Source organism: Caenorhabditis elegans, chromosome X (genome assembly GCF_000002985.6).
Source record: "Caenorhabditis elegans chromosome X".
NCBI classification, from domain to species: Eukaryota; Metazoa; Nematoda; class Chromadorea; order Rhabditida; family Rhabditidae; genus Caenorhabditis; species Caenorhabditis elegans.
This window is the reverse complement of record NC_003284.9, coordinates 13,536,693-13,563,178: the sequence shown is the minus strand read 5'-3', so window position 1 is coordinate 13,563,178 and position 26,486 is coordinate 13,536,693. Positions and strand designations below refer to the sequence as shown.

Sequence of the window (26,486 nt, the reverse complement as noted above, 5' to 3'; positions counted from 1 at the left end):
AAGCTCAAAACTAGAGCAGTGAGAAATAGATACGTCACACACCTCTAATTAGTCACTGCGCGTGGCTGAGCATTTACATTCACCGTTTCGAAAACTCAAATCATTATTTACTTGAATTCCTCTCAAAAGAATTGCTGCTTTTTAACATTGATTTTTTTCAGCGTTGAGTTTTTTATACTGGCCTTCTTTGCATCAATTTCTGAAATCATATGAATAGGAAGTTGAACTCAGTTCTGATGGTTTATGCATCTAGTTTTTTAAACGCTTAACTTTTGAGTCGGGAACTTTTCAAAATTTTAGGAATATAATTTGTTTCGTAAGTTCATATTTTTCTGTATCCACAATTTATATCTGAAATTATGAAAATTTCAATATCACCTTGCAAGTACGACAGTTTCCGTTGCAAACGTAGAAAAAAAGAGGGTAAAAAGTATTCAAAACTCAACAGGAAACATTTTTAGAAAAATTCTTAAAATTGAAAAAAAACTCTGTCTGGAACAAAATTATTGATTCACTCAAAATAGTGTAAAAAAGTTATAAATTTATCTGAAAGTAAAACAAAAATAGCTATTATTAAAAAACGATTACACATCATTTTTTCTATCTGAACAAGAATGACAACAAGTTTTTTTGAAGAAGTTTTGTATTTACGGTTGATCAAAAAATACATTTTTTTAACCGGGCTAATTTTCCCAATTTTTAAAACATTGCCAGTCTTGTTTAAATTGTTGTTAGGGAAGAAAGGAAATTCTTCTTTCTTTTTTTTTTGAAAAATTGGAATTGTCTTTTTCTGAAAAAGTTCCACAATTACAGACAACTTTCCAGAAGTTTTCTAGTACTTCTCAAGTTTCAACAACATATACAAGCCGTATAGAAATGGTTGATAATAGCTCGATGAAGTATCGTGTGTTACGCATGTCAATGAGTCTATCCTTCTGTCGAAATCTGTTCTCATCCCTTTTTTTCTCCCCACTGCCGGCCGTCTAATGTCAGCTGCCATTGAAAAGTTATATTTAACCCAAATAACAGCACATAGGAACCTCAATTTATAATGTGCTGTTTTTTCTTCGTTTTCATTCCTTATCTCTTCCAACCTATTTCATCTCATTTCATCTTCTCCTTTCTCATCCTTTTCATTTTTCTTCATACTTCATTTTCTTCATTCGCCCCTTCTTTTATTTTCTTCATGGGGGCTTCTTCATCCGCAAAGTTGCTAAGTGGTGCATGACGTCACAGAGGTCCCCACCAATTTCCGATTCTTCTTTTTAGCGCCGAAAAATAGAAAAATAGCAGTACCATTATCCTGGAGTCAATAAAAAAACGAGTGGGAACTTGGTAGCGGAGTTGTTTAGTTTCTTGCAAAGGTATGAAAAGAAGTGACATTTCCATTGAATTCTAAGATTTTCTAAATATTTCTGTCCTCTCTCTCTTTCTCACTCTCCGTGAAAATCCTTTTGCTGCAGTTTTCCACAAGTATCACAAATTGCCGGAAGCCCTCAAATTGCACAAGAATCTGCTCCTACCTCCTCCTAGACCTCCTTTTCTTCTTCCCAAGACCCTTTTGATCTCGTTGCCGAACTTGAAAGAATGGGGCGCCAAAGGAGAATAGAAGAAAGATGAAAAAGGAGGAGAACTCTTTTCTCGGCATGTGCCTAAAAATAATCCCGGAAGAAAAGTGGAAAATGGGAAACATTTCGCGAGTGACTTGCGTGCTATGGTAACTCGTTACCTTTAACACATTAATTTTTTATCCATCTGACCTGACCCTGATGAGGTAGAAATATGCACATCCACCACCCACCCAATATGAACTTTTTCGGAGTTATGTTGATTTTTTTCACAAAAGTCTGTATTTTTGATTATATCTATTGAACATCGTTTCTAGTGGGTTCTCACAGAGCCGCCATTTTTTAAACTCTGAACTGTAGATTTTCTAATTTGCCATTGTGGTAGTTTTTTATTGAAAATATGAGAAAGGACATTTCTTTAATGAGAGAAAAGAAAAATACAGTAACCGTTCGAATATTCAATCTGGAAAATTATAATAACTTTCTGAAAAAGTTGAATGCTCCTGTTGCTTTAAAAACGGAAATCCTAGACCAATTTTGATACAACCGTATTTTATTTTTAAGCTAGATTTGTTTTCTTTCATTGTTTTCGAGGAAATTAAGGGTGCTGATATTTGCAACATCATTTGAAAATAAATATTATTTATCAGCCGTTCGATGGGTCTCACCATGAAGGGTCTCACAACGATGGGCCTCACCACGATGGGTCTCGCCACGAAGGGTCTCACCACGATGGGTCTTACCACGAAAAGTCTCACCACGATGGGTCTCACCACGAAGGGTCTCACCACGATGGGTCTCACCACGAAGGGTCTTACCACGAAGGGTCTCACCACGAAGGGTCTTTCCACGAAGGGTCTCACCACGACGGGTCTCACCACGAAGGGTCTCGCCACGAAAGGTGACAGACCCCGCCCACTATACTGACCGAGTTTGGGTGTGCCGTCACAGATCTTAAAGACTACATAGGCTATAAACTATGAACAGACGGACAGTATTTTTTTATGTATAAGGAATGATTAGTATTCAACAGAAAATATTTTCTGCCATTTTATGGTAATTCACAGTCTCCTCAGCTCGAAATCGGTTTGTTGGCGCAATTCTCGTGCATTGCGTGGGAATTTGAGAAATATCCGAAAATGGTTAATTTTGTGTTTTTTCTTCATATTTCAAATTCATCAGGTTCAATCAAAGACTATGTTCTAAATTGAAAACTTTCAGTTATATGAACAATTGTTAGCTAATTAAAAACCATGAAACCGACTTTAAAGTAACAAAAAAAGAAGGAAATCACTTTTCAGTGTTAAAGTTTTCCCACGCTCACGAGAAACGCGCAAGCCCCCTTGTTGGGTCATTTCCACGTGAGGAGACTGTGTAATTGAACTTTTTTTTAAAAAATCAAGCATTACAATCAATATTTTACATCACGACAAAAATTAAACTTTGACAATGTTTATCGAAATGCTAAAAGTACTTTCCAAAATACCAGCTAATTACAGATATCAGCTCGAAAAATTCAAATAATGATAGATCATGAAACTTACCTTCGAAATGCCAAGACACATTCAAATATTGATTTTTGAAACAAAAAACGTTTTTTAGCCATACCGAGTACTAGCAACACTATTCCAATCGTCAAACCCCTATATTTTCACACTTTTCGCTGTGTATATTTTTCAATTTCGCACCCAAAAATAAAATAGTATCACATGCATTTTTGTAATGTCTTCACCCAAAAAGTACACAGGATTACACACGCATCCTTTTAGAAAAATGTCATGCATCTCATCTATTTCTATTACTTTCTGAAATTCCACCAAAAATGGGAATGAACCATTTTATGGGTGGATAAAGAAGTAGGATGAGAGAGCTTTTAAACTTACGTCACCAAAGTGCCTCTTCCTTTCCTTTTTCAATTTTATTATTCCTTACTTCTTTCTCATTTGCTTCTGCATTTCTATGTCTGAATTGTCATTTTGTAAAATAGAGAAAAAAAACAAGAAGCTGTTAAAAACCTTCACAATGTTGTCACATTGAATCTGGTTGCGCAGCAATTGAAAATTGTTCAACATGTTGAAGCACACTGTTTCAAATTTTTCCAAGAAGGATGACATGCAAACATTTAAGTTTGATCTGTGAAACATTGTTAAAAATATTTAGCCCAATAATTGCAAATTTAACAGTTGCCGAAGTTTCCATTTCGCACCCATGCTTTAAAGTTTTTTCTACAGTAGAGAGGGTATGTAGTTTAAGAATCTAGTATGTCGTTTGCAAGGCTTAGGTATGCAAGATCGTTCAGTGTTGTTTTTCAAAACTCGGTAATTTAAGAATTTATAATTGCATATGTCTGAGATATCTACTTATCACCTGAAATTATTTTGTTTGACCCCTGATATGATCCTAGTACTAACTTCGTGGTTTTTGGTTTTTCTTAGAACTTCGAGTTTCAACTCATATTTGAAAAAAAAAACTACTTAACAATAGTCATAAATTTTTTTTGAAATGTGTTTGAAAACCAACTAACTGGAACTTTTCGAAATGTCGGTAAAAAATTAAGTTCCCATTAGAGCCCTTTTACAAAAGTTTCAACAACATCTACTACTGCTCGTTTTCATGTGGTCTTTTCTTTGGATCATTTGGTCTTTGCACATCAGTAAAGTATCAAATTTCGAGCAAAAAAAAGAATCAAGGAGAACCTGCCACTCTTGTCGCGAGTTCGTTGGTGCGGCCGAGCAGACACTTCCGCCCTGGACGCGGAGAAGCCGCCGTCCGAAAAATAACTGATGAGCACGGAAGAAAAGAAAAGAGACACTCATTTACACTAATTTACAGCTTTCCTGATAGACCCATCTCTCTCTCTCTCGAGGAAAGGTAGATGATGGGAGGGAAAGAGTGAAAGAGCAGTAAAGAGCAACGCAACAAAAACCGGTAAAAGTTGTGAAAAACGAGAAGGGCGTGGGGCGGAAATTAGCGTCGTTCCCCTCAATGACACCTGCCCTCGCTTTTTTTACCATCTTTTTTTTCGGTTTGATTTTTGAAAAATAAGGCTAATCGTTGTGTTGTGGTGTGTTCCGGCACAAAATACAGTCATTATCTTCAAGTTGGCGTGTTCGTTAATTGTCAGTAGTTACAGTAACCCATTCAATAGCTTATTTTTATCTTCAAGTTGTTTGTTTTGAATTCTCAACAAAAGCTAGAACATTTTTTTTAAAATCTCCCTGCAACTTACATTGTCTATTTGAAATGACCTTCACTCCAAATCACAAATCATTTCTATTACTACAATTGTAACTGGCAATTTAGGTAAATTTCAGATTTTGGCTTAATTGAGACTATTTTGTATTTTTGATTTGCCATAAAAAATTGCGAATGATATTTGAAAAGTTAATAGAGCAAAACACCCCCACAAACTCATCTCCCTTTTTAACGTTGACCGCTCAATTGTTTTTGAACAATAGTAAAACATTCAACTACTAAATATGAAGCGCAACACGTTTTTTGTTAAATTTTTCGCCGTTGTTAGCAAGTTATCTTTAAATTCGAAGTGCACTACAAAAAGTGGGAACTTTGGTATTTAGTAGAATTGTTGGAATTTGAGATTTCTCAGACGCTTTGAAAATTATTGAATTTTGAACTGTACAAGAAGTTAATCACGACAGTGCTCCACCAATCCAGGCTCTTCAATAAACAAAAGTTATTCTGAGACTTGTAATCCTAATTTTCTATGATTTCTTTAAAATTGAGTGGCAAAATAAGTTTTCGAATATCAAGTTGTATATCAAAAATCTTATCAAAACAATTCCAACCAATTGAAAAGTAGTGTGCCTCGTGATAATCTCTTACCTCAACAGCCATTAATTTAGGGTGCACGAAGGTCACATCCAGCTTCTTCCAACAACCGATTGCTTTCCGTTTCCTCTCCGTTCTTTTTGTGTCATTTTTACCAATCTCCTCATTTCTTCGATTCTCCTCCTCCGCGGCTCATAAAACCTTTCCATTGACGACATTGTTGTGATTCGTCCTTTTTTATTTTCCTTCTCATTCCACAAAATTCCCGCCATTTTTTCTTTTATTTTTTTGTTCTCCAATTATCTTTGAGCCCATGCGCCCCCACTTCCATCAATCTATCCACCATGCCATTTTTCAATGTCATGCACCAAGAAATTACGAAATTAGAACCAGAAGCTGGATGCTTGGCGCCGCCACAGCTCATGACGGCTTCGTTTTTGTACGCATTTCTAAGGATACCCTCACGGCCCCGCCCTGACCTTAGAGCTCATGTCTTCGGGCCCCGCCCCATATTTAGTAGTGAGAAGCTCCAAGATGTTCAGCTCTGGTAACTTTCCTGGCAAAAGTGTTCCACTTTGAGAGGATCTTTCATTTCAATGCTCTGTCCAATCACTACTAATTGACGTCACAGGGCAACAAGTTTTGGAAAACATATGTAGTCTCTCCTTAGTATTTAATTTCAACGCCAGTAAATTTTTTCTAGAGTTTTAATTTAGACCCAACAAATTTGATTTTATTTTTTTAAAGACATATTTTTTACCTAAAGTGTTTTCATAAAAGATTATTGAATAAAATTTAAACTAATTTTTGAAATGATTTTTTTTTAATTTTTCACTAGTTTGCCATTTGTTAGCAAAAAAACCTCTAATTTTTTTTAAACTTTAATATGCTTCAAATATTTTAAAAGTATTGTACCCTCAGAAAAAACTGACAACTTTTTTTTTCTAATTTGTTGAAACTAAATTGAGGCCCAAATAAATTCAATATATTTTCAGTGAGATTCAAAGCCAGAAATCTTTAAGAAATTATTTTTGTAGCACCATCTTGGCATCAAAGTTTTTAGGTCTAGTAGTTCATCTATCTTTTCTTTTTCCCTAATCCATCGGTTGCCATTTTTCCATTTTTTTTTCCGTCGTTTTCCACATTCTGATTTTTTAATCCATGAGGAAAGTTAATCTTCTCTCGTGTCCAGTTCCTCCAAAAAAAAACTTATTGGAAAATCGACATTGATATTTAACTTATATAGTCTGTGTGTATGTTTCTCGAATAGCGTATAGAAGATAGAGGAAGGCTCTTCACAACCAGCCACTTGCACACGGCTTATAAAAATCTCAAACACATGTTTTTTCTTTTCGTCTATTTTCCGCCCCGTTCAGTCTTGCTCATTTTTCTTAAAAATTTTCGAACTGATGATTGGTGTACTTTTTCAATTTTCGTTTGCCATCTCCAGATTTTTTTTTATATTAAAGTATTTTTTTTCCGGTCATGGGCTTCAGCTTATCCTCCTGGTTTTGTTTTTTTATCCGCATCTTATCAACGCCACATCATAAACATGTTTTGATGAGCTTCTTTTCTCTAAAACCAAAAAAAAATCGGCTTCCTATTCTATTTTGCTTCCAAAATCTCACGTTGAAGTAAAAAAAAATAAATTGCAGAACCGGCGCAATGGGAAACTCGTCGTCGAGTTCATCCCGAATCAACAAAAAATCCGAATCCATGGAGATTCGGAGCAAGCCGAACAGGTCATCAGTTTCTGTGAGTTGCATTTTTCTGCAATCATTTGATGTTTTTCTTTTTTTTCAGGGCGAGTTTAACAAAAGCAAGAGCATGATGGACATGAGCTCCAAAAGCTCAAGAATGTCAACATCGACGGCTTCGAACACATCTAGACAAAAGAGTATCACCAGTATCAAAGACAAAGATCGGCCGAAAAGTTCACGGGAAAGTAAAAAGTAAGAATAGTTGTACAAGTTTACGAAAACTGACTTGATTTGTTGCAGCATAGAGATCTCACGGACAAAATCCATGAGAAAAGATAGTCATCCAATTTCTGCGCAGGGTAGAGAAATTATCACACAATGCTTTGAGAATCCACATTCCGAATTTGCAAATAAGGTAAAGATCTTCATATTAGTTTAGAACTCACCGTGTTTTGCTCATACATCTGTATACTGTTAGACATGCCATTTTCAAAATATTAGTTGATTAGTATTCACCCTAAATACGATTACAAATTTACTTTGCCACCTGTGAAAAGTCATAAATTTTTACTCCGTAAAGTAGGCTTAGTTATATTTCACAGTGGCTGACGGTCTTAGGGTTTTCGTGCCTATAAGGAGATTCCTGACCAGAGTATAGTTTGTGTCATGATTTTTCAAAACATCTCCCCTATCAGTAGTCGTGTAGTTTGGTTTGTTGAGATTTATCGATCCCTTTATCTTGATATCTTCTTTTCATGCCTCATTCTCCATCCGACTTTTTCTCACTTTTGTCTCGACTTCATCACTTTTCGACACAAGCCCACCTTTGACAGGAGCTCATCAGAGAACAGATACGTGATCTGTGTGCTTTATCATTTCCTCTCTTCTTTCATTTTTCGACTTTGAAAACTCGGGGAGCAGATTGAAAAAGATCAAAAGAGAAACAGGAAATGAAAAATGGATTTTTTTCAGGTTGTGCAAAGGATTTTCGAAAAACGAGAGGACTACCAAAAGTACATTATGAATTTGGGAAAGGAGAGAAGTTCCATTGTAAATAATCGACTGAAACAGCTCGTGGAAGATATTGTCGCACATGTCAGTTTTCATTTTTTCATAATTCCAATAATTTCCTGATCTCTCAATAGCTTCCGGATCTATCTGGATATCCGTGACAAGTTCATGTCACTTGTGTTGTTTCGGGTCAAGCAAAAATTGGTCCTTTTTTGGAACGAAAGTGATGCTGGATAGCCTCTGGGGAAGAAACGAAAGGGGGATCTAATAAGTTTTTTGTGAACTTTCTTCTTGTGCTCGGCCTCATTTTTCATGTTAAAACGAAAATGGAGCAAAGATGACAGGAGAGGGGTCAAATGAAATAAACACTTTGAAATTTGAACGTTTTTTGAATTATTGCGATACGGCACTGTTCGAGACTAAATTGAATAATTTAATCAAGCTTTATTATTTAAAAAAAAACAAAAACTATTTGAAAAAAAGAAAGAGTTAGGAACATTCAAAACATTTAAATGAAATGAAAATTAATGCATTTTATATGAAAAATCGAGCAAGTGTCTTCTCAATATCTTGGCATTTTTGCTTTAAAGTTTTTTTTTATCAAACTTTCCAAATCTATCTAAAAATAGTTTTATCATACACAAAAGCCACTAAAAACAAATTTTTTCTGTGGTAAATTACACTGTGATATTTTCTAAAAAATATCATAAGAATACCTGAACAAACAAAAAAAAATGGAATTAATTTAATCAGTTTCGGCAAGTATTAGGCTGTCGGGAAAGTCCTGTCCTATTTTTTGTTTTGTCCTTGAGTGCTGAATATCAATTTTGGAGTTTATGGGCTCCTAGTGTTTGATAAGCAGAAAAAAGTCTTTGCAGAAATTAACCGCCCATCTTTTTGAAAAATAGGACAGGACTTTCCCGACAGCCTGATAATTTCATTTATTATTAAGACCCTTCGTGAAAATTTAAAATGAAAAAAGATATCAAAAAATTAGAAAAACACATCATAAAGTATCAATATGAAATCTGGTTTTAGGAGCGTCATCTGTAGTTTTTTAAAGTGAAAAGAATTAAACTTCAATCCACTTTTATCCAATCTGCTTCAAAATTGAAATCAGTCAAAATAAAACCCATAAATTAATGTGTATTTTGTTTTCAGATTCACGATGCCGATTTCATTGAAAGCGTCTCAAAGCAGTACGGCGAAGAGCACGTGGAATTAAAACAGTACGGTTTTAAACCTGATTTCTGGGTTGCTGTAGCGGATGCGATGACTCTGGAAGGAGTAATTTTAGACATGGCTAATCATCAGGTGAGCAGGAATTTCGAGATCATTCAGATTGAAGGGATTAGTAAGTGTAAAAAAGCACCATGAGGATTATTGGGGAGAGAAAAATGAATGAAAAAGTATAAGATGAGATTTCGAGGCATAGAAATATTTTAAAAAATTCATGACGAATTTAGATATAAAGGGGCTAGTGTAGACATTAAAGACAGCTGAAAAAGTCAAACCTTCAATTCAGCTATTTTGATAATCGATAACTTTCAGCCAGCGGACACAGTATCGGCCTGGTCCTCATTAGTTACAATGATTTTCTCATCCGTCCGTGACGGATACTATTCCGAGCTGCGACGTCATCGAATGAGTTCACGGCGAACGCTAAAACATCAGAGTACGGTGGATTCAAGGGAGGAAAATAATGAGGTTGGTTGTCTGAGCAAATAGAAGTAGCGTCAGAACATGTAGACCAAACATAGGCACAAACTAAAAATAGCTGCAAAAAAATAAACAAAGATTCTAAAATCGTGATTAAGCAGCCATCATCGTCACATAGCAATGGCATGGCCACAACAGCAGCTGGGTTACTTGGTCAGAGGGATCATTCGAAGAGCACACCAATTCAAATGACTGAGGAAGCAACACCTAGAAATATTCTAGCAAACTCCCGGCGAGATACACTCCGAAGTGTGTCTACATATTCCACTGAGTCCACATCACATTCCGGCAAACGAAATGGTTCTGGTAAGTTTAATAAGATTTTGAAATTTTTGACTTGAAGTAACAATAATAATGTACAGCATAAACATGAATGTAAGATATAGTTTTTCGCTTTTCACGCCCTTTGGATTTTAGATTAAACCCTGCTCAATTAAACAATTATAACTTATAATTCTGGCGTGAATTGCTTAATTTTTTAGATCTTAAAAAGAAAAAACACTAAAAACTTTATGGAAAGCAGTATAAATGTATCTTAAGATCACTTTGCCACATAACGAAGGAATTTTTGATATGTATTGATTAATATTGAAATGTTCCTACATCCTTTTTTAGATAAATTTTGATGTTATTTTTAATTTGGAGAATTTGGCGAAAATTTAAATTTAAATTTCACGCTGTTTTATTTTTTGAACATTATTTTTTGGTTTTCAAATGATACAACAGTACGTTTTTTAAAAACGTTTCCAAGACTAATTCTATGTATTTTCAGACGCTCCTTCAACGTCTTCTACAACAAGCAGCACAACCAGACGCCCGATCTTCGAATAATTTATAAAACATATAATTATGGGTACAACAATTTCTCATTCAAATTTTTACAATAACCAACTTTCTTTCTTCCTTTCCGTTTCCCTTGTTTTTTTTCTTATTTTCTCCTGGAAAACATACTGTTGTTCAATTCATATTTTGCTATTTCTCGCTTCAAACTTGTGAAACCGTATTCCACACTTGCCATCAGGCTATATTTTGCAATGAACATTTTATTTGGTGGCTCGAGTGCTATTTGTAAAATAGAAAACAGAACGGAAATTGAAGCAATTCTTCCATCAATCTTTTTTTTTATATATTGGAGATGAATCGAAAATTTTTGAATGATATATGGAAAGTCTGATACATAGGGAAAAAAAGAAATTAAATTGAACCCAACTAGAGAGATCAAACGATCCATCTATAAAAAACGGAAACCGTGAGAAATACGCTATTGGAATAAAAAGGGCTTGTGTGCTCTTTATGAATGCGTGAATAAGGTAACTCAATGACTTTCAAAACAAATAAATAAAACCTTGAAAAATTGCGTCAAAAATGTGCAGAAAAACGATGAAAGGGGTATAAGAAATATAGGGGAAAATGTAACTAATAATGATTATTGTATTACCTCAAATAGTATTGAATGCAAAAATAATGGTTTTCATGTTTACTTTGCGCTAAAAATGACGAATTTGCTAAAGTCTCGACTAAATATTTCTCGTTAGGCGAGAAGTCAGTGCTGACCTAATAGAGGCTGCAAGACTAATTTTCGGTTGACTTGCAAGGGGGGCAAAACTAATATTGAAAGACGGTAGTTAGACTTTCAATTGAATGAATTTCACACCGTGTGCAGAAATGATAAAACAGTATCAACATATATAAGTATAATTTGTTTACTTTTTGCTAAACAATATTACATCCAGTAATATGAAAAAATGATCAACGCGTAAAACTTCCGTACTTTACAAGAAACAGGGCAAGTGAAAAAAAAACATTTCTGTTACCACATGTTTCCAACAATTGAAGCAATTCTTGTAATAGATAACAATACAAAATGTAATCAGAAATTCAGTGGGAGTATCCGCTCCGGAAGTAGTTGATTGGCCAGCATTATACCCAAAATTTATGAGCTAAATGTATTGTGTATTCGTAACATCATATTTCTTGCGAGTTTTAATTTGATTATCAGAATAACGGTAAGTAAAATATGCTTCATTGAGCTGAAAATTAAATTCAAAAAACACATGCGCTCAAACAACTAATTCTATCTGAATACATTAAGCAGTTTCCTGATCAATTGTTTTGCATTTATCAACATACTTTATTTCAAAAAAAGTTAGATTCAAATTTTTTTTCAGATAACAATTTCGAGAACCTGCCTTCATACAGTAACTATTCAATAAAATTTTATAGTTTGTCATATTAATTTGTAACAAGTACAGTTATCTAATTTACTTTGAACTACTTGATTTTATAGTTAAGGAAGGTAAAAAATCCTACTATACTAATCCATGTATTCATTGCAAAGCCCACTAGATTCGTAATCCGTTTTGAGTCAGCTATTCAACTGGAACAATATCATATCTATTCTATGATTAAATACCTATTCATTTCAAAATCTTCTCCCCCACCTATTCACTCTTGCCATATTTGATATATACTTTATCGATCTTTTCATATCCCTTGTGAGCACCCTTGTTTTCATGCTTGAACTCACAAGTTAGCTCATTACTGATTATTATCACCTGAAACCCTCAATGCTGAAAAGCTTATTAATAATTGTCATTGTTTTTCTTCACCGAGAATTGTGTGATGGCATTCAATTAATACTTTTCGATAATTGGCCTTCTGCTCAAAATGTGTGTGCTTCGGCTGTGGCAGATGCGACGGCCAATGGACAGTGTACAACAAAGTCAATACAGTGAGTTTTAGTGGCTTAAAATATATTTAAAAAAGTGATTTTTAAAAAATTTCAAAATATGCCATCAAAAATTTGAGCTCATTTTCAACGACAGCAAAAAATGTTAAAAATAGAGTTACAAGGTTTGTGCCAAATGTTCTGAAAAAGCCAATATAGTACCAAAATAATCCAGAAAACATTTGGAATTGTTAACAGTAATAATATTACTAAAACTATTCGGTGTTTTCCACAGAATTAACCAACAACATGGCTGTAGTGGGGATAACAGTGTAAAATCAGCCTCCTACGCTATCAACGCAGTTGCATCCAGAACATCAGGAGAACTAGATTTTGTATTTGTTGGCCCAACATGCACTACTGATATTCGAACAATTGGTGATTTTGCGGAAATCTGGAAATCGCCAGTTATAGGCTACGAGCCCGTATTTGAAGCCCGAGGTGTGCAGGAGCTCACATCGGTTATAAATGTTGCACAATTTTCCGTTGGCGGTGTTGCAGAAACTCTGGTTTTTCTGATGAAAGAGCTGGAACAAGTTGAGGTAATTCAAAATGAAAGTTTTAGACAAAAAAAAAAATCGGAAAACAGATAACATTGGTGGGGTCAGTCAAAGTTTTGCCGAATGGATTATCTCTTTCAAATGACTTGAGATCTTATAATGAGGTGATTATTTTCATGTAAAATATTTCAAATAGTTTTAATATTTTAGATAATGAACAGTTTCAAAATCCGTGAATACGTAGAAGTTGATGAAAACGATGTGGATTGGACGAAGGTTGACCAGAAAATAAAACGGGGCGCCAGAAGTTGGTTTCATTTTTCTGAATTCTTAACGTCATTTTTGGAAATACAATTACAGTTTCATTTTTTCAGTGATTGTCGTGTGCGCTGATTTTTACGATATCTACAGTGCGTTTTACAATATTGGCATACGATCACTATCAGGGTTCCGCTTTATAATAGTAGTAATTCTCAATAAACCTCCGGATGAAATACTAAATCAGCCAAATGTCAAAAATCTTCTTTACGGATCAAATGCCTTCATAGTCAGTAGATTTAGAAACACAATGAAACGCACAAAAACTACTTTTAGATATCACCATTACAAGAACAGTATTCAGATGCATTCAGTATCATGCAGGATGTGATTCCAAATCTGGCAGATGTAAGTTTGTTATAAAAATGTAACCAATTTAGTGCAAGAAGTATGTAGGTACATAAATGAATACTTAGAGTTAAACAAAAGTTGAAGTTTATTTTAGGTTAAAACATTTTTTTAAATTTTGAAGCAATATATTAATTTCACTACTCCGTTTTTGAACAATACAAAACCTTCTTTGTCGTGAATAAATTTTAGATTAAATTTTAGTAAACTACCACAAGCTTTAAAAAACTTCATCACATTCATAACTTTTCTTTCAGGATCAGTTCACAACATTTTTACGAATATATCACGCATGTTATGCATACTGCGTCGGCTCAGTAAATGGAGCCGAGACACAGACTGATAATTATCATACTGCAATGAGCGGAAAAGCTGTCACTAGTGAGTACTACTTATTTTGCTTCTCTCTATCTCTTATCTTCCTATTGTTTACTATATTGTTCGAAGCATCTCCGAGTAAGTAAATTTCATTTTCCAGCAAAATATGGTACATTCACATTTGATAACAGTGGCTCCGTTTTAACAAATTATGCAGTTTTTACAATAAATCCTGCTGAAATGACGTTTGAATCAATATTGACGTTAAAGTCTGTTGCTAAGTCGTGTGATACTTACAACTGTTTTCAATTGGTGCGTTTTTAGAATAGATTTCAAAACTGCATTTTTGGCAATTTCGATAAAATTTGTTTCGTTTTTTTAACAGATAATTTTATATTATAACAACTTCAACTCAGCGAGAGGGGGCTTGTTTTCAGTTTTCAGACTTGATAAAAAACTTTACCCGGGAGTATACAAATTCAATTTAAGTTGTGTATCATGTTCACTTAAAATCAATAAAAAAGTGAAAATTTAATCATACCGAAATTACCAATTATCTTTCAATTTTTTACGTGCTTCTTCTTCTTTTACAAATATTCCCACATTTCAGTCTCCTAACAAAACATCCGATTTACTCTGGACTCTGAAGGACATGGACCCTCCCGATGATTGTGTGGCAAAAAGTTCATGTGTAAATTATATTCGTAAGTCTTGGAAAGGAGAGTAAGGATAATTATTAGGTTACAGCTCACATCATTGCGGCGGTGGTTATTGTCACGATCATTGTCATTGCTATAGTGATCATTGTTAAGCAGAGACGGTGAGTTTTTTCTCAAACTTTAGGAACTTTTTTTATTCAATGCAAAAAAGGTTTCATTTAGAACAAAAATAATTGTTTTAGCTAAGCTGTTTTCAGTACACTTGTTCAAATTTAATGACGATTCTCTTAATTTTGCCCTGAAAACAAAGTTTAAACAAAGACAATTTTCTGACAAAACTTTAATGTTTACAGCCACAAGCTCAACATCTACAAACTTACATGGAAAGTTCCGAAAGAGTCACTTAAAATAATTGTAAATAAAAATGCAGATGCCGTAAGTAAATTCAACATTCCTTACATTTTCTCACCTGATTCACTGAAAATTCAGAAAATGCAACGAGAGCTCGAAAACCGTGCAAGCAACACCGACAACGCAGCCGCGTTAACTTCTCGTAGGAGGGTATTTGGTTCTTATGCTCTGGTGGGAACTCAACGGGCAGAGTACGTGCAGTTCAAGCAGATTAGAAAGATTAACTTTCCCGAGACTACGCTGGATTACTTATACAGCCTAAAACAACTGCAGCACGATAATTTAGCAAAGTTTTATGGGATTCAAGTCAACGATGACATTATGACAATGACAATTTTGCATACGCTAGTTGAACGAGGAACACTCGAGGTAATAAATGGGCATCCGGGTAATCCAAAAAATATTAAAAATATGTTTTCAGGAATTTTGTCTAGACCGCGATTTCGGAATGGATGACACTTTTAAGTCTGCATTCATGAGAGATATTTTGAAAGTAAGCTTTTTGAACCATACATCTTAACTCTTAACTTAACTCACACTTCAGGGACTACAATATCTTCACAAATCCTCCATCGGCTATCACGGGCACTTACAAGCATCAACTTGCTTGATAGATATTAATTGGGTTTTAAAATTAACACTTTATGGAGTCTCCAATTTTATGAGTGATCAATTAGATGCGGAAAACATCAAAGTTCCAGAGCAGGCAGCGCATATGAGTAAGTGCCTTTTGTGTGGGAAATGGAAAAAAAACAACTGTCGTCTTGTTTAAAAAAAAGTAGGACTGTCATGTGGGCGCCGGCCGGTGGGTCACCTTAAACAGCTTCACGCCGCTATGAATAATGCGGCGCGGAACCGAGAACGTGTCGGCCGCTTCCAAATAACCACCTTTCGCACAACGTTGCGCGAAACAGCGTTGCACGATGCAACTTAAACACCAACTTCTCGATTCCAGTAACTTACCCTCAATATGTTTGCTTCCCACCTGAGCACATTCGAGAATATGATGATTCTGGAAAACAACCACCGCGAGTTGTACGAGGTAGTCCAAAAGGAGATATCTATTGCGTTGGCATGATATTTTATATGATGGTTGAACGCGAAGACCCCTACCATTTAATTCATTCAGTGGAGCGGCCTAACGCAAGTGAGTATTTCCTAAACTCCGAATGTATTCCTTGATGTCGTTCAAATTCAGCTCTCATAAAACAAATTCTCAACGAAAATCATATGCCTCGAATAACTGACGATTATCGGCAAGAGAATATGCTTCTTGAAATGTGCAAAGAATGCTGGGATCGAAATCCTGATAAACGTCCCACTATCAAAAAATTGATAGAGTCAATTAGTACGGTGTACCCTTTGTCGTAAGTTTCTAAATAAAATAAAAATTGCGACGTGACTGGAAATTTTAGAAAAGGAAACTTGGTAGATCAAATGATCAGGATGAGCGAAAAATATGCGGATGAACTGGAACAAATGGTTGCAATAAGAACAGCTGATTTAGCAGATGCACAAATGCAGACAATGAGGCTTTTAAATGAAATGTTGCCAGCGTGAGTGGTTTGCTCGAATTGAGAAGCATTACATTGGTTCAATTTCAAAGAGCACATACAATATGGTAGTTGCCAGGGTTCAGTAATAGAAAACTGAACATGCCAATTTGTAATACGAAAATAATTTTTTTTAAGTTTCCGTTTTAGAGACTATCCCTTTCATCAGTCATTTAAAGAATATTACTATTGATCACAATTTTGCAAAACTCGAAATAAACAAAATATGGGTTTTTATTGAAATTTGGAAATGATATTTTCAACAGTAGTTTTTTTTTATAATTTTTTTGTTTTATTGAAATTATTAATGCATTAATCTGATTTTTTGCAATTAATAAATTTCCAGAAAACCTAACAATTATATCTCATTAATGTTTCACTACATTTCTACTGTATGAATATTGTTTTTTGTTTGAAAAAAAAATTAAAATCAATTAAAAGTCTATATGTGACAATTTAGACAATATCCAATAATAATGTTAATCCCTGTGTGTGAATTTCAGGAGTATTGCAAAGGATCTGAAAAATGGACTCATAATGCCACCGAGAAGCTATGAATCGGCAACCGTTATGTTTGTTCAAATTTGTGATTTCAATGCACTAATGAAACGAAGTTCTCCCGAACAGGTAGGATTACTTACAAATATGAAAAATTACGCCAGATGTCTTTTAGGTAATTGCATTTCTTAATGATATTTATGATCAATTTGACACTGTAATCAAGAGACACGATGCTTATAAAGTAAGTGTGGAACTTTCCAATTGATTCCACATTTTTTTTGTATTTCAGGTTGAAACAACAGGGGAAACTTACATGGTTGCTTCTGGTGTCCCGCACGAAAACGAAGGAAGGCATATATTTGAAGTGGCCGAGATAAGTCTAGAGATCCGAGAAATATCGTACATTTATGTTTTACAACATGACAAGAACTATAAAGTGAGCATGATTAATTTTAAATCCCAGTGATTTTTTTGATTTCAGCTCCGGATAAGAATTGGTTTTCACGCCGGGCCAATTGCAGCAGGTGTGATTGGAATCCGATCACCCCGGTATTGCCTCTTCGGCGACACTGTCAATTTTGCATCCAGAATGCAATCGAATTGTCCGCCAAATCAAATTCAAACTAGTGAAATAACTGCGAGACTTTTATTTGATTCACATGAATACAAATTTGTGAAGAGAGGAATTGTACATGTCAAAGGGAAAGGTAATGCGGCGCGTTTGAAAATTTGCTGTGAAACATTTGAAACTCATTCTATAGATCTGTGATATTATGAGCTGCCAAAAAATATTAGGGCAGTTTAACAGGTTTTAGATAAACATAGCAAAAACATAGTGCCACTGAATTTTTTTACATTGTAATATCTCATTGCTTGTTACGCAACTCATATTTTAATTAATTACTTGCTCATGAAGTTTTTATCGATGATCATTCGAACAAAAGTGGAAGTGGAAGTGGAACGAACGTTTAAAGAACATTAAAATTGAGTTTTGAAAATGTGGCTTTGACACTCGAATACCGTTTAGTTCAATTCATTCAGCTCAAGACACTTTATTATTTCTGTTTAACAAACACACTGATTTTTTTTCAAGAAATTCCATTTTTCAGGAGAAGTTAATTGCTACTGGCTCAATGAGCATTTGCATGAAGAAACAGAACCGCCGTTACCGCCTATGACGCCGGTACCAAATCCACTGAGAAGAGGATCAATTGTCCCGTTGCAGAAGGCGTGATGGTTATTTTAATAATTTTTCAATGTTTTTCTCTACTCTTCTCATTATCTTTTTTATTTTGGTTTGACCAATAAAATATTTTTGCTCATAAAACAGATTTTTACTTTCTCTCAAAACCAAGTTATTTTCCCAGCTCAAAGCTCAGTAACCTAGTTGGCACGCTTTTCACACACACGCACGTCATGCTAAATACTTCTGACTCAAAGCTCGCAGATGAAAAGAAAGCGAAAAACTTTTTATTCCAGTTGAATACTAAATTATTTATAATGAGAAAGCAGAAAAGAGTGTTAAGCTCTTCTTCGTACATGTATGTTCTGAGGGGAAAGAGACGTTTCATACTTACATCGGCACGGGGGTGTGAACTTGTTTTTTACATGATGATTGTGAGTTGTTCTCGTACAGAAAAACTAAATAGAAAAAACCATTGAGAAGGGAAAAAAATAAGAAATTTAAAAGTTGAAGGAAGATCGGATTTCACGGTCGCATCTGTCTTGGCAGGCGCGATGATTGGCGGGGATGATATTACGGAGCACGTTGAGCTGAAAAAACACGCGGTTCAACCCATTTCTTTGTATATGCTGCTCACCTGTCCGAAGGAGACCTCCACAGGCTCTGTGAACAAGGTCCAGATAACACACTCGTTGTATGGTGGGGTGGTAAGGGATCCGAGGTATGTAACGAATTCTCTCTTGTCCGGGGATGGGAGAAGATGCTCAATGTGGAAGTCTTTTGGCATGGCAATTGGTGTGGCATTTCCGGTGGCTTTGCGCACTGTGTCGATCAGGCCATGGTAATTGTCATTGTATTTTCCTTCCTGAAAAGGGATATGATGATTATCTAGGTTTTGCCAGGTGCTTATTTTTTATTTTCTGTTTTTCAGAAGGTTAAAATATGTGGCTGTGAAATTTCGGAAAGTTGTGGATATTTTTCATATTCTACTCTTAGTTTTTAAATTATAAATCAAGATGTAAAAAATATATGTGTACGATCTAATTATAAGTGAGAACCAATTCAGGGCTTGTGTAGTGCGACTAACTTAAATGCTCAATCCCTAATCTAACACAAACCTTCAAGAAGACTCCAACAACCGCCAATCCATCGGGCTTGCTGAGTGCCACATTAAACGACTCATAGCTGGTGTTCCAGAATACAAAGTGAACCTCTCCGCTAAGTTGTTTTCCGTCCAAAAAGTGCTCGGATCCTTCTTTCGAGTTGCTTCCCCAATGAGCATGGAACTGAGCCAACGCGAATTTTGATGATGGTAAATGGTTGGCGGTAAGGACTGGAATTGATAATAATGACATTGACTGAATTTTCAATCCGTTATACTCACATGTGCCACAATTTCTCTTGACATTCACAAGGAAACCTCCTTCGGAGACAAGGACATCGCAACAGTCACCTGATTTGTAGTCAATGTTCAAGGCATCAGCCTAAAAATTATAACTTAATTACTTTCTGTATTTTCATGATTTTTCAGATATCCAAATTTATTTAATGAATATTAAAAAAACAAACCTTGCAAACGTCTGTGTCACAGCACACGTGTTGTGGGACGATGTCAATTGGGCTTTGTCTTTGAGCGGCAGCTAAAAAAGTTGTCAATTTTAATCGTTCTCTAGATGATCTCTGCGTTTTTGAATACCTTTCTTGAATTTCTTATTACTCTTTTTAGCCGACTTAGATTTTGCCTTAAATCCGACATTTTTCTTCTGAAGCTTAACCTTTTCTTCTTGGCATCTCTTGCTTAACCTAGCGGACCTTCTTACTTGTGGAGGTGCCATCGAAAAGCGAAAAAGTAAAACTGAGTCTGGTTCACATGCGAGCTGGGGAAAATGAGGGAGAGAGAGAGAGGACGAAAGTGAGAGAGAAAGTTGTTTTGCTACCCAAATTTCTCTCTCCTTTATTTTCCCTCACCCTACTATTTTCTTTTTTTCTTCTTTTTCTTTTTCTCTTTTTTCCAAGACGGAACCAAAGAAAAAATAAAAGAAGAAATAGAGGTCAGACAAAAAGAAGTGCAAGCGGAAGGGGGATATCTTTGGCTCCTATATCCTAAATTGAAATAATAGCGTTCTAGTCAAAGAGAAAAGTAGAAAAAAGTAATAAATCTCGTTTAGCGAGAAAATCATTACGTGAGAAAATTATTTGGAACTTATGATAGCTAGCGCAAAATCAAAAAATGATCAACTTACCCATTTTTTCTTTCGTCGGTCTTTTGGTCAGTGAGAAGATCGTTATGTATGTATATCTGAAAAAATTTGTTAGGGAAAAGTTTTGAATAAGAAATTTGCGAAGTAGTAGTAAAAAAAGAATACGCAGAAAAAAATGTCTAGAATATTCAAACAGTTTTTGGCGAAAAACACGCAAAAGTCCAGCAGCAGACGACGACCTTGAACGATTTGGTACGAATTGATAAGAAGGTCTGTTTTTTCGCTTCAAAATTTTCAAAGCTGACTAAAAAAATACTTCTTCAGAAATGAGTCACCTTTTTTTATGAAACAGGGAACTATAGCAAGTGATTAATTAGAGGCTTGGTAAATTTTAATAAACGGTTTAAAAATCTAATGAGTGGTTTATATAAACTACTGATAACATTTCTCCAAGAGTATTTCGTTAAACTGTAGTATTTCTATTGGTAAGTAAGGAACTAGAACGTTTTGACTTAATGAGAGAATTGTTACTCGGATCCACACAGTTTTAAATTTAAAAAAAACCGGTAAAGATCCCTATCAAAATGATTTAAAAATATTTAAGTGATAGATCAAAAAATACTTTAATATCAGAACTTCATCCAAAATATCATTACTAGATTAAGGGAGATATAACGTTAAAACAATTACTGCTATGTACATGTAAAATACCTCATAGTTTTACATTGAAAAATTAAAAAAAAATTAAAACTACAATAACCCTTTCTCTACTAGAAAAAGTGAAAAAAATGGTCGAAATTCACTGATGTTCTGAATCGTTTTTGGACTAGGCAAAACTCTGACGCATTTGTTCCTTTAACTTTTGAACTCTCAACTTCTTGCAACAATTGAACCGGAAATATATATGTTCAAAATACTGGGTTTTTATTCAAAAATATTTGAAAATATGAAATGGTTTGAATAAGTATATATGATCACCTAATGTCACTTAAACACTTGCAATGGAGCAAACAAGGAAGGGTAGTGATCTTTGCAATAGTTTATCAGTTATCAATAGAAAACGGTGTCGATAGTGGACAATTATAAATTGAGAGATGGTCTCATCTCTAAACGTTAGAATCAACGTCGCGTCGAAAAGAATGATGGTGTCAGTGAAATGAATGAAACCATCAGCATCAAGATCATCATCTTCTCCCGATGTTTTCTTTCTTTTCACCTCTCCTCTCTTCTTCGCCATCTGAATTTGCAATATTTATAGTGTACAGTGGTTGACTGGGGGCGGAGCCGGGTGCCCTTCTGACAGAGATCAGGGGCCTGTACGTGCGCTTGTGTGTTTAGGAATGGTGTGGAGAACTTGGGAAAAAGGGCGCAAAAATGACTGTTATGGGTTTTGCATACATTAATACCTGGTATTGGGGAGTCTTTTCGCGGGGGTTATGGCATTTAAATTTTTCATGACAAAGATCAAAGGATTTGAATACAAAAACGTAATTTTAAAGTTAAAATTGTATGAACCAAGAGTGAAAATCGAAAAATCAGAAGCACATAAAGGAAGCGTATGCATACAGAATCCTGAACGATAAAACGCTCTACAAGTTTTAATCTTTAAAAAAATTTCAATCAAAGTTTTGGTAAATTGGCATTGTTTCAATTTTTGATACTTCAAGGCAAAGTTTCACCAATAGACATAATTTGAATATGAAAATTGTAGACACGCTAACACGTTAAAACAGAGTAATGCCACTTTTTCGACGGTGCATAATACAGTTTCCAAAATTTTTCGAAAAGTTTTATTGCGATTAATATCTTCAGCAGTATCACTAGTATCTAAATAATTTATCCACTGATGCTATCAAAAATACTAACTGTTAATATTTCATTCAAATTATACCGTTTTTTGATTCACATTTATTTCAACTTCAGATCTCTTTCCATTCGAAAAATAAAATTGTATAAATTTGAAAACTTAAAAATGAAAGGACATTGAATGCTTTTTAATTAATTTTTTTGTTACTGTTTTCTATTCTAAAATTTTTTGACAAACAGCGTCATCACTACCTGAGCATGTACTTTTTCGAGTTTCTAATCACATCAACTTATGTTCGACAATTTTCAGTCAAATTAGCAACGTAATCCTGATCCTATCAGCAATTAGTTCACTTTAAATTTTCTTAGTTCCCTTTTCGAAAAAAAAAACATCTTTGACCGTTCAATATGAGAAAAGTAAAATGTGTAGCTTGTTTAGAAACGTAGGTTATACTGTAGATTACTGTAATACTATTCCTTGGCGAGTATTTGAGACATATGAACTTTGAATTAGTCTACAGTTTACAGGAAATAATTGGAGTCTGAGAAAGTTTGAAAAAAAAATTTCATTTTCAACGATTACATTGTATTTTTGACGAGTAGGGCATACATTTTTAAAATTTTTCACTGCTCCGAAAGGTGATAGAAAAAATCCGTTGCCTTTAGAACTGGCCGCCATACTTTCTTATCATAAATGACATCACGATATGACGCCCTGTTCCCTGTTCTCCGACTTTTTTTTGTCGGACTTGAACGCCAATGTTTGCATTTTTCCTAACACCATTATTTATTCCTACCCCCACACCCGGGGGCCTTCGCACACAATATCATAGATCGTATCATTTCAAAAACTATTGTAGCGTTACAAATATGATGATTTCGAGAAAAGGGATCGGTATCAACATGAGTCACGTGCCTCTTAAAGAATGTGTCGAAGAAAAAGTTGAAGATTGAATGGACATAGAGAACAACCAATTGGATGATTTGATCTTCACATTGATCCTATCTTTGAACCATTGATTTTTGATTGAACTTGTTTGTTCAAAAATGAGAAAAAAAACCTGTCTTAGTAGGTATGAAACTGTGAGGGAAAAGTAAATATGAATGACAGTTTTTGATAAGTTTGCAGCGAGGGGGGGGGGTCAGCAACTGTTTACCTAACTAATGTTGTTAAAAAGTCTAAATGAGAAAATGTTGATCGCGACATAAACTTGTAGAAAATATTTAATTCTTCCAGAATTTTGCAAACCGATTTTAAATTCAACAATAAAATTTCTAAGATGTAATTGGTCTTGTGATTTCTCAAAATGTTTGCTTTACATAAAGGAATTCCATTAATACGATTTCAAGAAAATATTTTTCGCCTATTGGTGTGCAAATTTGTTTGAATCAGCAGATATTTATTATAAAAGTTCAAAAACAAGTTTTCAAAGAGTAAGGTCATTTTTGAGAGGGGGGCAAGGGATTTGATAAGAGTATTCCAAATGTAGAAATTATATGTTTAAGCCACCCAGCCCGTACATAATAAATGTTTTAAAAAATTGTTTCAACTTAGACTTGGCTTGATTTGATATGTTGAAATCAATTAATTGGTTATTAAAATAGTTGGGAGAAGCAAACTACATAATTGAACATCAAATTTTACTAAATTGCAAAACGAACTATTTGGTTTAATAGAATTCGAAGATTCTCTGATTCGTGTTTATTAAATGTATTGAGGTCGGAAACTTTTCAGAAACGTCAGTCTTTTATATAGTCCTACCAAAAGAGCAAAAATTGAGAGCTTCTTATTAAACTCCATAACTTTTGACAGTTTCTCTGATTGAAAAGTTATTTGCAGAACTGCTTGGATAAACTAATGTTTACTTTCGAACTTTATGAAATGTGAGAAAAATTTGACAAAATTTAGCAGATGGCTTTAGTTCCTTTTTATTCTGGAAGGCCCCTACAATGAAATATTTGGGGGAAAATAATTGAAGTCTATGTTAATGTTTCTGGAACAGGAACATTTCTGGAAATTGAGTTATGGAGAAAGTAAGACCATTTATTTGAATAAAATTGATAATTATAAAAATGTCATTTGTATATATTTCATCTGTTGTTTAACTTAGAAAAAATGTATAGCTGGTCTTTTGTTTTCTAGATGTCTAAAAATGTTTTAGAATGTTTGAAGTATTTGGTTTAAATTTCGAAAAATATAAAACTTTACGACAAAGGGGAATTTTTTAAAAGAATAATTCCAGATTTTGCCACACCGTACCTTGTGAGGTACTAGTTTTACTTTTGTACTTAACAATTCAGGCAACTAGGTCAACCACGGAATCCCGCCTCCCACGTTATTTCAGACAACCGTATCATAATGATATGTTTTAATTTATTATAACACCAGTGTTTAGTCACGTGGGAGCCAAGAAATTTATATTAGGCCATGTTGGTGCTCATCAGGTCTACAGGGGTTAATAGAAATGCTCTGAGCAGATCAAATTTTAAAAATAATTACAGAAGCCACTGTAAAAAAAAGAAATTGTAAGTTTATGAAAACTGAAAATTGTTTCAATCAAACTTAAAAAAGATAGCTGATAAAATTTGTTCGCGTTTTTATTCGAACATTTGTTCTTTTTACCACATACGTTTAACTACTTTTTCTAATTATTTCGGTACACTCATTATTATTGAAACTGGTTTTAACATTTTTTTTTTGAGAACTTTGTGTTTTAATTCTCATGTTTTATAATGCAATTCAGAAAACCGTTTTTTTTGATTTCCACTACAATTTTATTCCCGAAAAGATGAAAAGACAAGAAATTGAAAAATTTTCAAGACGGTGATAGAGCACAGTGTGCAATCATATCAAAATCTTAAAAGAAAACGAAATTAGAAAAGTTCAAAAACTGCTCCAGGCTGGTGCTCAGTAGTGTGGGGCCTCGTATCCGTAGTATTGGTCACCTTGGTATGGGCTTGAGTGTCTGGCGGATGGTTGGTAGTGGGATTGGTGTCCTCCGTAGTACTTTGGCTTCGGTTGGTAGTAAGATGGCTGGTAGCTTTCGGAGTCGTGTCCTTGTCCGTAGTTGTCGTATCCCTTGTTGTAGTATCCATCGGTGTGGTCTCCGTATTTGCCCTCGTTGTCGTCGTACTTGGATTTGTGTCCGGCGTCCTCGTTTCCGTAGTTGGTGTGGGAAGCTCCGTGCTTTTCTTGTGCCTTGTCTGAATACAAAACCATGCTCAAGTGTTTGTGAAAGATATAGTCTTACCGTATCCTTGGTGTCCGTCGGCGTGGTATCCTCCGTTGTCCTTGTGCTGTTGCCCGGCGTTGTGCTCATCTCCGGCATACTTGTTGGCGTGCTTCTCATCGGTATGGTACTGCTCCATGTGGTATTGTGGTTGAACGTAACGGTAGTCGAAGAATCCGAAAGTCTTGGTCTTCACATCCTTGTTGTAGTTCGAGGCATCATCGACGTACTTGTTACCGGATCCAGATTGGTGAGCCTCTTTGTTTTGCTTGTGCTCGGCAGCGTCCTTGTGAAGCGCGTCGTGGTCAGCGGCTTTTCCATCTTGAGAGTAGCCCTTTTCCTTCGCTTCATGCCCGGAATGTTCTGCCTTCTGGTGGAAGTTCTTTCCATGTTGGGACTCATCCCCATATCCGTATTTGCCGGACGCATTTTCATGGCTGGAATATTTTTTTTTGATACACGGATTGTTTTTTTCTAAGAATAAAATTGAAAATTGAAAAAAAAAGTGCTCACCTAGAATGGCTGATGGGGCTCGCCATGAGCGATGCAATAAGCAAAGAAGAGCAGATGAGTTGGGAAGTAGTGAACATTGTAGTTCTGGATGCCTTGGACGCCGGCACCCGCCGCTTTTATACTTGTCTCCGAGGTCGTATCTACTGCGATTTGTACTATTATTATTTAGTTTTTTCTCCGACCCATATCCTTTGTTTTTTGCATTGCTTTTCTCTCCCTCTTTTTCCTCGCCCCAACGCCTTCTGCACAGTCCGGTTTTCCTGGCATGTTCACTACAACCATCGAGTCTCCATTCTTCCCTCCCATCACTATTCTTCCTTGACGCACCGTTTTTTCCTTGCCCTATTGCTACTTTCTGGATTCATTGTATGTATTGCCCAAGTCACTTTTTTTGTTTGATTTGAGACATCTAATATTGTTCTTTTTTCTT

At 35.0% G+C, this 26,486-nt stretch overlaps 4 protein-coding genes and 8 non-coding genes across 13 annotated transcripts; 5 read left to right on the top strand and 7 right to left on the bottom strand.

The window, feature by feature from the left end:
• Positions 1-4,258: 4,258 nt before the first annotated feature.
• On the bottom strand, positions 4,259-4,390 carry R01E6.18. The gene has a single exon (NR_072428.1). It is a non-coding gene; the product is annotated as an Unclassified non-coding RNA R01E6.18 (non-coding RNA).
• Positions 4,259-4,390, top strand: R01E6.10. Its single transcript, NR_072429.1, has one exon. It is a non-coding gene; the product is annotated as an Unclassified non-coding RNA R01E6.10 (non-coding RNA).
• A 2,215-nt stretch (positions 4,391-6,605) lies between these two features.
• R01E6.15 lies at positions 6,606-6,772 on the bottom strand. The gene has a single exon (NR_072427.1). It is a non-coding gene; the product is annotated as an Unclassified non-coding RNA R01E6.15 (non-coding RNA).
• A 240-nt stretch (positions 6,773-7,012) lies between these two features.
• On the top strand, positions 7,013-10,840 carry glb-20 (GLOBIN domain-containing protein). Its single transcript, NM_077866.4, has 8 exons — positions 7,013-7,112; positions 7,161-7,309; positions 7,358-7,472; positions 8,030-8,152; positions 9,230-9,382; positions 9,620-9,775; positions 9,889-10,093; positions 10,560-10,840. Exons 1-8 carry the CDS (start codon positions 7,023-7,025, stop codon positions 10,616-10,618), a joined length of 1,050 nt encoding a protein of 349 aa, NP_510267.2. The 5' UTR covers positions 7,013-7,022; the 3' UTR covers positions 10,619-10,840.
• Positions 7,776-7,925, top strand: R01E6.16. The gene has a single exon (NR_072426.1). It is a non-coding gene; the product is annotated as an Unclassified non-coding RNA R01E6.16 (non-coding RNA).
• R01E6.11 lies at positions 7,797-7,946 on the bottom strand. Its single transcript, NR_072425.1, has one exon. It is a non-coding gene; the product is annotated as an Unclassified non-coding RNA R01E6.11 (non-coding RNA).
• A 1,348-nt stretch (positions 10,841-12,188) lies between the features above and the next one.
• Positions 12,189-18,450, top strand: odr-1 (guanylate cyclase). Its single transcript, NM_001375164.2, has 22 exons — positions 12,189-12,518; positions 12,751-13,057; positions 13,105-13,179; positions 13,226-13,322; positions 13,390-13,562; positions 13,610-13,681; positions 13,939-14,062; positions 14,160-14,311; positions 14,610-14,703; positions 14,747-14,819; positions 15,012-15,093; positions 15,148-15,438; positions 15,491-15,562; positions 15,614-15,788; positions 16,025-16,216; positions 16,268-16,436; positions 16,485-16,625; positions 17,126-17,249; positions 17,296-17,364; positions 17,413-17,559; positions 17,605-17,830; positions 18,233-18,450. Exons 1-22 carry the CDS (start codon positions 12,355-12,357, stop codon positions 18,355-18,357), a joined length of 3,144 nt encoding a protein of 1,047 aa, NP_001362115.1. The 5' UTR covers positions 12,189-12,354; the 3' UTR covers positions 18,358-18,450.
• On the bottom strand, positions 13,527-13,547 carry 21ur-10724. Its single transcript, NR_072424.1, has one exon.
• A 129-nt stretch (positions 18,451-18,579) lies between the features above and the next one.
• cah-4 (Alpha-carbonic anhydrase domain-containing protein) lies at positions 18,580-20,605 on the bottom strand. Of its 2 annotated transcripts, none has more exons than NM_077863.9 (6): positions 20,550-20,605; positions 19,876-19,946; positions 19,691-19,790; positions 19,425-19,639; positions 18,944-19,171; positions 18,580-18,896 (listed from the first exon to the last, which is right to left on the bottom strand). In NM_077863.9, the coding sequence occupies exons 1-6, from the start codon at positions 20,551-20,553 to the stop codon at positions 18,807-18,809; spliced, it is 708 nt and encodes a 235-aa protein (NP_510264.1). In that variant the 5' UTR covers positions 20,554-20,605; the 3' UTR covers positions 18,580-18,806. The 2 variants fall into 2 exon arrangements, with proteins under 2 accessions (NP_510264.1, NP_510265.1); NM_077864.7 differs by lacking the exon at positions 20,550-20,605 and adding an exon at positions 20,003-20,146.
• A 2,400-nt stretch (positions 20,606-23,005) lies between these two features.
• Positions 23,006-23,146, bottom strand: R01E6.19. The gene has a single exon (NR_072423.1). It is a non-coding gene; the product is annotated as an Unclassified non-coding RNA R01E6.19 (non-coding RNA).
• A 1,923-nt stretch (positions 23,147-25,069) lies between these two features.
• Positions 25,070-26,120, bottom strand: R01E6.5 (Histidine-rich glycoprotein-like). Its single transcript, NM_077862.6, has 3 exons — positions 26,057-26,120; positions 25,565-25,980; positions 25,070-25,517 (listed from the first exon to the last, which is right to left on the bottom strand). Exons 1-3 carry the CDS (start codon positions 26,080-26,082, stop codon positions 25,222-25,224), a joined length of 738 nt encoding a protein of 245 aa, NP_510263.1. The 5' UTR covers positions 26,083-26,120; the 3' UTR covers positions 25,070-25,221.
• On the top strand, positions 26,105-26,253 carry R01E6.14. Its single transcript, NR_072422.1, has one exon. It is a non-coding gene; the product is annotated as an Unclassified non-coding RNA R01E6.14 (non-coding RNA).
• Positions 26,254-26,486: the final 233 nt, after the last annotated feature.